Below are 14,631 nucleotides of genomic sequence, written 5' to 3'. Positions count from 1 at the left end.
ATACCTTGTCCACATGCTCGGCATGAGACGAGGAGCGCCGTGTCCTCGAGGGGGCGGTGAAGTGCCAAAGGGGGGACCTCTCTCTCCCGCGCATGGTCAAGGCCATGTGCGGGAGCGAGGAAGTGTGGGACGCAGCGGCCTCCTTCTGTCGGGAAGTTATCTCGTAGAAGGAGGCCGCGGAGTGGGGACGTCGACCGGGAGTGCGTCGCAAGAGGCGGCGCACCGGTCGACGATCCCCGAGAGGAGGAATCGGAAGCGGACCCGAGGTGGCGTCGGCCGAGGAGGACTCACCTATCGATAGCGACGGGTCGGGGACTCCTCGGCCGCCTCGGGCGCGCCACCGTCCGCGCGGGGGGGACTGGGCTATCTAGATCCCCCCGCGCAGTAGGATAGATAGGGCAAAGGGGGGGCGGTGTCCCGGTTTGGGACGGGCCCGCTCCCCCAAAGCTCTCCCCCCTTGACTAACAAGGGGGGGCAAAGGAGGAGAGGTGGGTGTCCCCTTCCTCCTAATAGGTGTGACCATAAGGCCAACCGGTGGGGCAACCCACCGGGACCGCGTGATCATACTGATCATAATACCGCATTGCGCAGGCTTAAATTTACCATCTCCTCCAATCTTAATATTACAAAAGAAATCAATAACTGATTTTAGAAACTCTATACTTTGCTGAAATGTGCTTAGCGATTTTTCGTCTCCTTCTTTTTTTCCTAATGCGACTACAGGAGATCGAGAACTCATCAGAGTAAACCACTTAGATACTATTTCAATAAATAAGGCGGTTACTTTGTATTCACTTTTGTTACACTCTTCTCCTAAAAATTGTAGTGCACTACTGACATTTCTGTCATACAAAGTGGTTGCTTTATTGACTCTCATTTTGTTAAAATTTGTTAAAGTTACAGTATCGTTATCTAATCTTGGTGCTAATTTAAATGTGATGTTTTCTTGTTCAGCAACTAATTCTTGGACATGCGAACATTTCACAATGAAGATAGCTTGTGTAAGTCAGCGAAATTCTGTGGCAATATTATAATTTTATTATTTATCAATGCAGATCGCAGGTTTTTTAAGAGATGTGGAACATCGGCAAAGAAAAACAATTTGCGGCTATTATCTAATGGATGTGGGACTGAATTTTTAATGTTGGTATATTTTGTTGCAGATATATGTCCAAAAGCTCTCCACATACCCTGGTTAACTCCTCCCATGTCAAATATGATACTATGAATTAGTAAACCTATTGATTCTGCTTTTTCTATTAGTTTTAGAATAATTTCCTTTAGAACTGCACCATTGAAACCGTTGGGAGTATAATAATATCCCACAATTTGCTTCCACCGTGTAAATATCCCGCAAATCATAAATACCAAACCATGCGTAGCATGAGACATTGTTCCTATAAAAGCATGCAATAATGCAAATCAGCAAAATAGAATCACACAAATAGAAAAATAAGCAAAATAGAATCACACAAATAGAAAAATAAGCAAAATAGAACCACACAAATAGAACAATAAAGCAAACAGATAGAAATGAAGAGATGTGAAAATGACACATTCAAAAGCGTGTTATGTTGTTGTATGTCCTGACGAAAATGAGAAGTTTTATGTTAATCTTAAATGACTGTTCGTTGAGAGTTTAGAAACGTTAGTAGAAAGTTTGTGGAGGAAATTGCAACATTTAGCGTTTGAAAGGCATTTGTATACCGATTTTGTATAAATGTTTATAAAGCGTTTCATTTTCGTTAGGATGTTGTTTATTTGTTATTATTTTTATAAATTAAGGATTTACCAGATGTATTAGGAATAGTAGCATATCCAATCGTTTGATTGGTGCTGGGATCTATTTGTTCACCGGGTGTTAAGCTCATTTCATCAACACACATCATGCTATCTCTTGTGACGTGGCAACCGGAAAGGCGCCCGTCCCAGGCCGACCTTTCGGTCCTTAGGCGAGACTTTCGGGGGGGGGTGTCGCCTTGCACTCTCCCCCGTAATAATTAGTGTAATAATAAGCGAAGCGTGCAGGTGGAACGGTCCCGCGTCCCCGAGCTCTGTGCCCCTGGACCTCCCGCGCCGCCCCTCAGGACCAAAGGGACAGGTGGAGGAGAGAATAGGACAACGCTCTCAGCTGGACCGCCACCCCAGGTGAACGCAATCTTGTTGCACTACTATTATCGGTTCCGTATCGTTGTGAAAGGTTCTCGCGGCCGCTTCCGTTGTCCACAGGCCTGCAAGGATATCGCGCCGAACGGTCGGCGTTCCCGTGCTTGGCGCGTGAACGCCGACTAGACAAAGCCAGCCTAAACACGGAGACCGGGCGAGCGTGAGCAAGAGAGAGAGAGAGAACGAGCAAGAGAGTGAGACCGAGCACCCGTCCCGCGGATCGAAAAACAAAGATCCGCGGAAGGATTCCCGTATAGGGAGATTTACCGAGGAACGGGGAAAGACGGGTAGCACGAGACAACACCAACGGACAAGAAAGCCTGTCGGGAGAAGGAAATAAAGAGGAGACTCCCATTGTCGCGCTCTCTAATATCACCGACCTGCTTCCGAATATTATCGGAGAATTATCGACTGCCGCAAAAATAAAAGAACAAGGAGATTGGTGAAGACTAGTGTTCGCGAGTGGAGGACTCCGGACGTGGCCACCGCTCTAGAAAGGAACGTCAGTGACAGCGCTGCGCCAAAGAGAGAGTGAGGGGGAGAAAGGAGGAGGACCACGTCGCCGGGAGGTTCCCGAGTTTGTAAGACCTTCCACCTGCGTTATCATTTCGGTGTCGTGACCGTAAAGAGTCTCGTCCTAGTTATCGGCGTAGCGCAAAATCTCGAATTCGCGAGGGCAAAGCGGAGTGTATCGTACCGAGAGGTCGGACCGTTCCGATCCCCGCAATAATAAAATTGAAGATAGTCGAAACGCGCCTCGTCATTCTTGTGTTTTCCCGGTCGTTCCCGACTTCCGACGAACCCTTCCCGTCTACCGACTTAAATATCGAAGAGCTACCGGTTCCGTCGCCTTCGCGTGTCTCGGCCCTTTGGTGAGGTGTCGCGTAGCGTTGGTGAACGGTGCAGCCCGTTGCACCTGGCGCCCAACCTATTTCGTGAGAGCTAGGTTGGCCGAGACGCGCGGACCGACGGCAGTTTGCCGACGGCGAGCGAAAATCGCGTCGCAAATTTTTGGCGCCCAACGTGGGGCCCGATGTCGGCGAGATAATTTCCGCTATTTGGTCGAGACAAAAGAGGATAATTTAAATAACCGAAAGTCGCGAAAACGACGACACGTCTCGGCTCGTTTTTTTTGCTCGACTCGTGTTTACGGTTTTTCGGGTTCCGGGTTGCCGACGCTGAGCACGACTTTCCGTGTTTTCGTTTTTTTTCGGTGGGATTTCGGCACGTGCGAGATCGTTTGTCGCGGTGTAAGAGTTATCGATTATTTTCGCTCAGGGTTTCTTTGCTATATTTTTTTTTTCGTGATCACGCTCTGCTCGGGATATCGAGACTGCTCTCGTTGTGGTGGTGTCCCGGTGCCTGTCTTGTTGGCTACCAAATTGTTGGGGTGATTGTTGGTGTTGGGGGACCATTTTTTTTCTTCGTGTACCGTTCTTCGTGTGCCGTAACGGCTAAGAGCGCCGTTGAAGAGGCTCCCGTCAGGCGGGTCGCTTCCACACCAAAGTTTAGGCTGCGGGTGTCTCATAGCGCTTAGGATTACCGTTCCGTTTCGTGCGCGGCGAGGAGTATCGTATAATCATGCCGGAAGACTCCGACCGCGAAGCGTGGATCTACGCGCTGCCCTTGAAGCAGCTGCGAGACCAAGCGACGGCGCGCGGTATAAACGCAACGGGCAACGCGGCGACACTCCGTGCTCGCTTGCTCCGCTACGAGCGAGCAGAGCGCCGAGACCCTCCACCGCCGTCACCGGCGGAGGACGCGATGCGTCCGCCCCTGTCACGCGAAGACATCGGGGGGAAAACGGAGGAACCCGAGTTCGTCGAGAGAACAGTCCTCGAGCCGGGGAGGATCAGCCCCGCAACGTTAAAAGTGCCGACGGTGAGAGTATCGTCGCCGTACCGGGCGGTACCGCCACCGCCGTTATCGCTACCGCCAGAGGAGATACCTCCTCTTTTCGTACCGCAAGTTCCGAGATCGCCGACCCGAGGGCCGGAGGTACGCTCGAGTCATCCCGCCATGTCGACCAGCGACGCATACAACGTGATGCGTCGCTGGAATATAAAGTTTTTCCGGAGCGGCGGGAGGTGATGTAGAGGCGTTCCTCCTGCGAATATCGGAGGGGAGGGACATCGTACCGATTACCGACACCGATATGCTCAAGTGCATGCCGTTTTTCCTCACCGGCATCGCATTGGAGTGGTACCGTGTGGGAAAGTCTCGTTGGTTCTCGTGGCGTGAGTTCGAGGTCGCGATGCGCTCACGGTTCGGCGACCCCGACTTCCAATTCGCGTTGCGCGATCAGATTTTGCGGCGCACTCAGGGGGAACATGAACCGGTCGCGGATTATTTAACGTGCATGCGCGGGCTGTTCGAACGGCTCGACCCACCGTGGGGTGAGGTCGAGCTATTAAATTACGCGCATAGAAATATGCTCCCGCGCCTGCAAATCTCGGTGCACCGAGATGATGTCGTGTCGATAGACGCGTTAGAGAGGCTCGCGACGCGCGTCGAGCGTAGTTACGCTGCCGCGAGCCAATATCGTGCCCCTCCGCCTCCCGAGAGATCCGCGTGTCCGGATCTCGCCTACCGGCCGCCACCGCGCTCGTCTCGGCCGTCTCCAGCGATGACGGCCGAGCAAATACCGAATTATCGAGCCGCGGAGCGAGAGGAAATTCGTGAGAGGGAGCGTCCGCGCGCCGCGGAGGTGACGCGTCAACCGGCGGGGGCGACCCAGCCGGCTCCGGTGAGAGAGGATCGCGGGGCGACCCCTCGAGCCGGGGGCGCGGGGGCGGGGGCGATGAGAAGTACTCGGCAGGAAACTGCCGGGGAACCTGCCCCCGGACCGGTAGCGAGGAGCGGTTCCGACAAATGTTGGAACTGCGACTCGGTCGGTCATTTGGCGCGCGAATGTTGCGCGCCCCCGCGAGTCCACTGCTATCGCTGCGGAAGGGGGCAGCATACAGTGAGGACGTGTCCCTCGTGCGCGGGAAACGGGGAAGGGAGACGCTAGAGAGGGTCCCTGCGTCTCCTCCCGCTTCCGAGACCCGCGAGAAAACGCAGGGGGTGGCGAGCTCTTATGGTGCGTTCGAAGGGCGTGAGAGAGCGTCCCTGCAATTCATTGAAATATTAATTGGTGAGTTTCCCCTGCTCGGGTTGGTCGATACCGGTTCGGATCGAACCCTTTTTGGTGTAGAGGGTATCGATGCAATCCGCGGGCAGGGGCTATCGTTCCCGAGTACCGTATCTTCCCGGATCCGTCTGGCGGACGGGACGCTAACCACGCTGGACGGGTCAGCGGACGTTATTCTCGAATTGCAGGGACGCCAAGAAACGCTCACGATCGGGTTTTTACCGAGTCTCGCAGTACCGGCCATCCTGGGGATGGATTTTCTGGCGAGATTTCGTTTAGTTCTCGATTTCGCCCGGGGCGAATGGAGCTTCGCGGATGACGCACTGAGCCGCTATCCTTTCTGCAATGAGCGCGGACAACAGAGCTTTTGTTGCGGGGTCTCGGAATTGTCGCGCGAGCAGGAAATTAAACTCACCCAGTTTATCGATTCTACCGTACCGATCGCTGCCGAAAATCCCGGCGTCACGTCGCTGACCGAACATCGAATCGACGTTAGGACGCATTTACCGATTCGGCAGCGATGTTATTTAGTGTCGCCTAAAGTGCAAGAGGCGATCCGTGGGGAAGTAGACGTTATGCTCAAGGCCGGAATTATCGAGCCCTCCGGTAGTGAGTGGTCAAATCCGGTAGTTATGGTGAAGAAACCGAGTGGTAAATATCGCTTTTGTATCGACTTTCGGAAAGTAAATAACGTCTCGAAGAAGGACGCATATCCGTTGCCAAACATGACGGGAATTCTCGACAAGTTGCGGTCCGCGCGATACATCTCGACGATGGATCTGAGTCAGGCCTACTTTCAGATACCGCTGGCAGCAGAAAGTCGAGAGATTACCGCTTTTTCCGTACCGGGCAAAGGCCACTATCACTTTACGCGAATGCCGTACGGATTATCGGGGGCTCCGGCCACTTTTCAACGGCTTCTCGATAAATTAATCGGGCCGGAAATGGAGCCCCATGCATTCGCGTATTTAGATGATATTGTCGTAGTTACCGAAACCTTCGAAGAACATCTCGAATGGCTATCGCGCGTTCTCGAAAAGATTAGCTCGGCCGGACTTACCGTGAATTTAGAAAAATGCGAATTTTGCCGCTCGGAAGTGAGATATCTCGGGTTTTTGGTGCACCGCGACGGTTTAAAGGTAGACGACGAGAAAGTCCAGCCGCTTCTCGAATACCCGGCGCCGACCAATTTAAAGCAACTACGCCGCTTTTTAGGGATGGCGTCGTGGTATCGTCGCTTTTTACCGAAGTTCGCGACTATTAGCGAACCGCTCACGCGACTGCTTAGGAAGGGCAGGCGATGGGAGTGGACTACCGAGCAAACTACCGCTTTTGAGAAAATAAGATCTGATTTGACTACTGCTCCGATCCTTTCGTGCCCAAATTTCGAGGTACCGTTTATCGTACAGACCGACGCGAGTTCCGTAGGCGTGGGAGCTGAATTGACGCAGACGATCGACGGGGTCGAGCGCGTCATCGCGTACGCGAGCCGCGTGCTCGCGGACGCGGAAAGAAAATACAGCACCACGGAGCTCGAGTGTTTGGCGGTCGTTTGGGCGATAAAGAAATTCAGACCTTATTTGGAAGGCTACCGTTTTACCGTGATTACCGATCACAGCAGCTTAAGGTGGCTACACAACTTGAGCAATCCCACGGGTCGACTTGCACGATGGGCATTAGAGTTACTAGAGTATGATTACGAAATCATACATCGCAAGGGAGCGCTGCATCATGTTCCCGACGCGCTATCGCGCATGTATGAGGGGGATTCCGAGACCCCCATGACGGCCACGGCAATGAGAGAAGGAATTGATCTCGAGGCGAATGTCGAGTCGGAGGTACCGGAGACCTCCGACAAATGGTACCGCAAGCGTTATCGCGAGGTCGTGAAGGACCCGAAGCGTTTCCCGACTTGGCGAATTATCGAGGAAAAATTATATTTCTTGCGGCCCGCAAAGATAATCTCGGATTTGGTGGAGGATCTCGATCGTTGGAAGTTGGTGTTGCCGGGCGAATCGCGGGGCGAGGCGCTCGGGGAATCCCACGATCGTCCTCAGGCGGGCCATCTGGGCGTCGAGAAGACATATCATCGTCTTGCCGCCGCCTATTATTGGCCCAATATGTTCCGGGATACCGCAAATTACGTTAGACGATGCGAGGTCTGTCAGCGGACCAAGGTGGACCAGCAGGCCCCTGCCGGCCTGATGGGGCGGAGGGTCGTCGAGAAGCCCTGGACAGTGGTCGCGGCCGACATAATGGGCCCGTTGCCGCGCAGCCGGGCCGGTTACTCCTATCTCTTAGTGATCCAGGATTTATTTTCCAAATGGATGGAGTGCCGGCCCTTGCGTAGCGCGAACGGAAAGCTCATTCGGGCCGCTCTCGACGATCTCGTAATATCGCGCTGGGGAACACCGAAGGTCTTGTTGACAGACAACGGTACCGAGTTCGTCAATAAGGATATCGAGCAGTTCGCAAAAGAAAACGGCATACATCACAGTACCGTACCGCCGTATCACCCGCAGGCCAATCCGGTCGAGCGGGTGAACCGAATTTTAAAGACGATGATCGTGGCCTTCCTCGGAGACGACCACCGCGAGTGGGATGCGCACCTTACCGATTTTCGATTCGCGTATAATTCCGCGCATCACTCGTCGATCGGGACTTCTCCCGCGTTCCTCAACCTCGGACGCGAATTAGACCCGCTGAGTTCCGCGAGGCGTCGAGGGGAAAAAAATATCGAAATATCGTCGCGGGATCCGGCTGAGTGGTCGGCCCGCATGCGTCGGTTGGAGTCGATACATTCGTGGGTTGCGGAAAATCTAGAGTCTGCGTATCAGCGCCAATCGAGGCGTTATAATTTGCGTAGGCGTCCCGTCGTGTACCAGAAGGGCGATTTGGTGTGGAAACGACAACATGTGCTTTCGTCCGTGGCTCAGCACACGGCCGCCAAGTTAGCGCCGAAATTTGACCGCCCCTTTAAGATTATTAAAGTACGGTCGGCGGCGGTGTGCGAGCTCGCGCGGCTTGATGGGAAGCCTATCGGAAAGATCCATGTGAAAGAATTGAAGCCTTACGTGGCCCCGGTTCCTGCTTAGATTACCGTACCGTACCGTGGAGAGATGTCGGACACGAAGCGAGCCTGGGATAACTTCCGGAGCCGCTACCGCGAGGTGTTCCGCCTGATCGCGCGGGAGCACCCCGGATTTTGGGCGGCCGCCAATGACGTGTGGGAGACACACCGGCGGGAGACGACCACCACCCGGGGGGCTGTCGTGAGGGAGGTCCCGCCGATGCGGGACGCGTCCTCCCAGACGCACCCGCCACCCCGAGTCGTGCACTACGTGCAGACTCAGACGGAGGGGTGGTGGGACCTCTGGGGGGACCTGATGGTCCACGCGAGGCAGCAGGCCGCCCGGGAAGTGCGGGGGGACCGCTCGCCCACCCCGCGGGAAGCCAGCCCGGAGCCCGCGAGCCGAGAGCCGACCCCGGGAGTTGCCGGGACGCCGAGCCGGACGGAGGAGAGGCGCCGGTCGCGATCTCGAGGGAGATCCGGGGGCTGCTGGAACTGCGGCAGCCCCAGACACCGGTACTCGGCCTGCCCGCGGGACCGGGCGGCCGAGTTTTGTTATCGGTGCGGAGAGCGAGGGACGACTCTGCGAGACTGCCCACGCTGCCGGGAGGAGTGGCGGCGGAGCGGCTAGAGGGCCGCCCGGCCGCTGATTACCGATCCCGCGTACCGCTCCCGAGGAGAGCAAAGAGCCCTCTGTACCGGGGAATTTTTTTTTGGGTATCGGGGTTTTTTTTTTTTTTTTTGCGGAAAAAGGGTCTTGTATTTTTGTGTAATAAAGGGAAAAGAGATCTAGAGTCGTGCCGCCATTTCCCTTTCCTACCCCCTTCCGTTCCTTTTTTTTTGGTTTTTTTTTGTGTGCGAATCCGCGGAGGACAGGGAGGGCCCTGTCGGTCGCTTGCAATTCCTCCCACGCGTGCCGTATCAAGACTCACGCGAGAGACCGAGGGTGAAGCAGGTGGATGGTCAGCGGCGTGGACAGCGGGCACAAGACCTTACAGGTCTTCGTCGGGGAGGGGGGAGTTGTGACGTGGCAGCCGGAAAGGCGCCCGTCCCAGGCCGACCTTTCGGCCCTTAGGCGAGACTTTCGGGGGGGGGGGGTGTCGCCTTGCACTCTCCCCCGTAATAATTAGTGTAATAATAAGCGAAGCGTGCAGGTGGAACGGTCCCGCGTCCCCGAGCTCTGTGCCCCTGGACCTCCCGCGCCGCCCCTCAGGACCAAAGGGACAGGTGGAGGAGAGAATAGGACAACGCTCTCAGCTGGACCGCCACCCCAGGTGAACGCAATCTTGTTGCACTACTATTATCGGTTCCGTATCGTTGTAAAAGGTTCTCGCGGCCGCTTCCGTTGTCCACAGGCCTGCAAGGATATCGCGCCGAACGGTCGGCGTTCCCGTGCTTGGCGCGTGAACGCCGACTAGACAAAGCCAGCCTAAACACGGAGACCGGGCGAGCGTGAGCAAGAGAGAGAGAGAACGAGCAAGAGAGTGAGACCGAGCACCCGTCCCGCGGATCGAAAAACAAAGATCCGCGGAAGGATTCCCGTATAGGGAGATTTACCGAGGAACGGGGAAAGACGGGTAGCACGAGACAACACCAACGGACAAGAAAGCCTGTCGGGAGAAGGAAATAAAAAGAGGAGACTCCCATTGTCGCGCTCTCTAATATCACCGACCTGCTTCCGAATATTATCGGAGAATTATCGACTGCCGCAAAAATAAAAGAACAAGGAGATTGGTGAAGACTAGTGTTCGCGAGTGGAGGACTCCGGACGTGGCCACCGCTCTAGAAAGGAACGTCAGTAACAGCGCTGCGCCAGAGAGAGAGAGTGAGGGGGAGAAAGGAGGAGGACCACGTCGCCGGGAGGTTCCCGAGTTTGTAAGACCTTCCACCTGCGTTATCATTTCGGTGTCGTGACCGTAAAGAGTCTCGTCCTAGTTATCGGCGTAGCGCAAAATCTCGAATTCGCGAGGGCAAAGCGGAGTGTATCGTACCGAGGGGTCGGACCGTTCCGATCCCCGCAATAATAAAATTGAAGATAGTCGAAACGCGCCTCGTCATTCTTGTGTTTTCCCGGTCGTTCCCGACTTCCGACGAACCCTTCCCGTCTACCGACTTAAATATCGAAGAGCTACCGGTCCCGTCGCCTTCGCGTGTCTCGGCCCTTTGGTGAGGTGTCGCGTAGCGTTGGTGAACGGTGCAGCCCGTTGCACCTGGCGCCCAACCTATTTCGTGAGAGCTAGGTTGGCCGAGACGCGCGGACCGACGGCAGTTTGCCGACGGCGAGCGAAAATCGCGTCGCACTCTATATCGTTCATCTGGAAACGTTAACACTTTCTCCTTTAATAAGTCGAACACTTCATCAAGAATTCCATCTTTAAAAGTAATGCATTCTAAACGGCTGCGTAGAGTACGGGTTGAAGGCAAAGGAATATCGTGGCGTAATAATTCCTCATACCCGTTATCCCCACATGCATGTTTGAGTTGGAATGCTTTTTTTGACAGTTTCTTCTGTCCACTGACGTATATGGCGTCCTTTATATTTTGCTTTAAGATAGGCTATCTGATCTTTATGAAATACTTTGTTCAAAAACTCCAAAGAATTGTTTTGTTCACTGTGCATCTTGGTGGAATTTCTTATTTGTTGTAGACGCTGCCGAAGAATTCTGTTTGTTGTTTCACTGTTGCGGATGATGGTATTTGCTTTCTCTAGTTTTTTGTTGGCTTCATTCAGTTTTCTTTGCAGGATCTTCACAGTGTCATCACTTGCAAGTGTGATTGACTCATCACTTGCAAGTGTGATTGACTCATCCGTTACACTTCTCCGCAACCTCTTTGCATCATTTCCCGTGTTTATATCCATGTCTATGGCAGGTCGTTTTGATGATGATGTAGGAGCCTCAACAGGGTTATTTGTGGATTGTGCTGCGTTATTTTCACGAATCTATGAAAATTGAAACTGTTTTACAATCGCCCTTACATTGATGCTATTAGACTTTTAACTACAGTTGAAACCCATACATACATGTGTGTTTTCTTCCGCAGCTGGAATATTTGCATTGTTTGGAGAAGAAAAAATTATAGGAACAGCATGTGCTTTCAATTTTTTCTTACCATCCACTCGCACTTTTTCCCACATGTCTGCTGCAAAATGGACCTATAAACATTATTCAAGATAATATTTATATTTTTATAAGTGTAATATAAGTTAGATTTATATATTTAATCATGCTATGTTAACTTACTTCGCATACGAATAAATTATGTTTTATGTGCTTTGACAATTTTTTATCGCTATGGATATTGATATTATCAATCCATGCTGTCCTCTGTTCACTATTTATTGGGAAGCTCCTCATTGAGTACCCTTTTTCTGTTCGGTTCGAACAATTTGGCACACAACAACACGTCATTTTCTACAAAATTTATGTAACTGGTATTAAACATTAATGACATTAAGGGTTAGGAAATAATATTTATGAGAGAATGCACACACAGATACTACATGGGCTGAAAAGTCTTTGGCCTGACATATAGATGGCGCCACAAACTAAAAATCTGTGGGGACTTTGAGCTCCCCAAAAGCGCACGCATCCGTTTTCCGTGCGGCGCTATAGAGCGCGCGCAAGTGTCACTCGTGCGGGGAAAAAGACCAACGAGTCAGTAACCGTTGGAAGCGCTCACAGAGTCAACGTATAATACGATCGCTAGTCATAGCCTGAGTATTTGTTTCTTTGTCGTGTGTGACACCGCGATTTCTGCACACGGTCGCGATTGTGCGAGAGCGGGCAGGCAGGAGCATCGGCTCCGTTCGGCCCACACACATATACATACGAGTCCCGCTGTGGCTCATGTGTCGTGCGAGCGCAGAGAACTATTTTTTTGTATTGTCAAGACGCATAAGTTGTACCTGTGATTCACGTGCTCTGCAGCTGGCAGGCACGTGCGCAATAAAGGGACCAAAGAAGAACACGCCTAGGTTAATTTAGGAACCTACCCTCCACTTGCATCGGCGAGAGAGCAAGAGGGCACAAAAATCCTAAAAATCTGTGGGGACTTTGAGCTCCCCAAAGCGCACGCATCCGTTTTCCGTGCGGCGCTATAGAGCGCGCGCAAGTATCACTCGTGCGGGGAAAAAAGAGCAACGAATCAGTAACCGTTGGAAGCGCTCACAGAGTTAACGGATAATACGATCGCTAGTCATAGCTTGAGTATTTGTCTTTTGTCGTGTGTGACACCGCGATTTCTGCACGCTGTCGCGATTGTGCGAGAGCGGGCAGGCAGGAGCATCGGCTCCGTTCAGCCCACACACATATACATACGAGTCCCGCTGTGACTCATATGTCGTGCGAGCGCAGAGAACTGTCTTTGTATCTTCGAGGCGCATAAGTTGTACCTGTGATTCACATGCTCTGCAGCTGGCAGGCACGTGCGCAATAAAGGGACCAAAGAAGAAGAACACGCCTAGGTTAATTTAGGAACTTACCCTCCACTTGCATCGGCGAGAGAGCAAGAGGGCACAAAAATCCTAAAAATCCTTATATTTCCTATAAAGTACCAACCTTAACTTAGATGCTGTAAAAATTTCATGATATTTCGTTGACTCGTGTACAAGTTATAGCTTTCGAAGTGACGTTACCTCTGAATTTATCTTTACTATGGAAAAAAGTGAATTTCGTGTTTTGATTAAACATTGCTTCCTGATGGGAAAAAACACTGTTGAAGCAAAGGCATGGCTTGATAAATGTTACGGCACATCTGCCCCACCGAATTCAACCATCAAATATTGGTTTGCTGAGTTTCGTCGTAACCGTACGAGCACAAATGATGCACCATGTTCAGGAAGGCCAAATGAGGCAGTTACTCCAGAAAACATCCAGAAAATCAGTGAAATCGTGTTGAATGACCGCAAAATGAAATTGAGTGAGCTAGCTAACATCATAGGCATCTCAAAGGAACGTTGGTCATATCATTCATGAATATTTACACATGAAAAAGCTTTGCGCGCGTTGGGTGCCGCGTTTTTTGACAATTGAGCAAAAAGCGAAACGTGTTCGACTTTCAAAGCAAAATCTGGCCCTGTTTAACCGCAATAAGAAGGAGTTTTTGCGTCGATTTGTCACAATGGATGAAACATAGATTCATCACTACACACCGGAGTCCAATCGGCAGTCAGCGGAGTGGTTATTGCCTGGTGAAAGCCGTCCGAAGCGCCCGAAGACACAACAATCAGCCGGCAAGGTTTTGGCCAATATTTTTTGGGATGCGCATAACATAATATTCATTGATTATCTTGAACATGGTAAAACTATCAATAAAGAATATTACTGTACATTACTGGATCGATTGGACGACGAGGTCAAGGTCAAACGGCCACATTTGGCAAAGAAAAAAATTTTGTTTCACCAAGACAATGCTCCAGCTCACTCGGCACGACCGATAAATTAAAGAAATTGCGCTATGAATTGGTCCCGCATCCCCCGTATTCTCCAGACCTGGCCCCCAGCGACTATTTCCTTTTTCCCTGACTGAAGCAGTGGCTCGCTGGTACAAGATTTTACTCGAATGAGGAGGTCAAGTTGGAAACAAATGCCTATTTTGAGGGACTTGACACCAAGCACTATAAGACCGGCATCGAAATGTTAGCGGACCGTTACACTAAGTGCATTACTCTAAATGGAGATTATGTCGAGGAATAAAACACTTTTTTCATTAAAAAAATCGTTTTTTCATTGTTAAGCCAAAGACTTTTCAGCCCATGTAGTATATATGTTTATTTACTATACACATATATTTACTTTATCTTTTATAGCGTTACATTATAACTTACCTTTTGTATTTGCTCCTAATTTCTTTATAACAATTTACGGATTTATATCGGACTAATTGGTATTTCTCTACGACGCCATGTTTTGTCCCACTAGACGACTGTGTCCAGACTCTGATTTCTAGGGACTCTAAGCTCGGCTAAAGTCCCTGGATTTATAAAGTATTGCAATCCATAAATCCCCTTGCACAATGCCAGGCAACAGGCAATAAGAATTAAAATAGATCAATCACAATAGATTATTCTTGTAATAGTCGATTGTGATTGGTCTATTTTTATTCTTATTGCCTGTTGCCTGGCATTGTGTTTAGGGCTTAAGACTCAATGTATAAGAATTTGGAGCCAAAATGGCGTTAAAAAGTGTGCATAGTGCAACTTGCATAACGTATCTACACATTAAGTGCAATTTATTTAACTTGAGTTGTGTTTGACACGTGA

The 14,631-nt window shown here is 51.2% G+C and overlaps 1 protein-coding gene across 1 annotated transcript; it reads right to left on the bottom strand.

The window, feature by feature from the left end:
• Window positions 1-10,689: 10,689 nt before the first annotated feature.
• On the bottom strand, window positions 10,690-11,835 carry LOC112588584 (uncharacterized). Its single transcript, XM_025298958.1, has 3 exons — window positions 11,612-11,835; window positions 11,392-11,523; window positions 10,690-11,310 (listed from the first exon to the last, which is right to left on the bottom strand). The coding sequence occupies exons 1-3, from the start codon at window positions 11,777-11,779 to the stop codon at window positions 10,828-10,830; spliced, it is 783 nt and encodes a 260-aa protein (XP_025154743.1). The 5' UTR covers window positions 11,780-11,835; the 3' UTR covers window positions 10,690-10,827.
• Window positions 11,836-14,631: the final 2,796 nt, after the last annotated feature.

This window comes from Harpegnathos saltator, unplaced genomic scaffold (genome assembly GCF_003227715.2).
Source record: "Harpegnathos saltator strain DR-91 unplaced genomic scaffold, Hsal_v8.6 scaffold25, whole genome shotgun sequence".
Taxonomy (NCBI): Eukaryota; Metazoa; Arthropoda; class Insecta; order Hymenoptera; family Formicidae; genus Harpegnathos; species Harpegnathos saltator.
The sequence above is the reverse complement of the archived record's forward strand: the minus strand, read 5'-3'. Positions and strand labels throughout refer to the sequence as shown.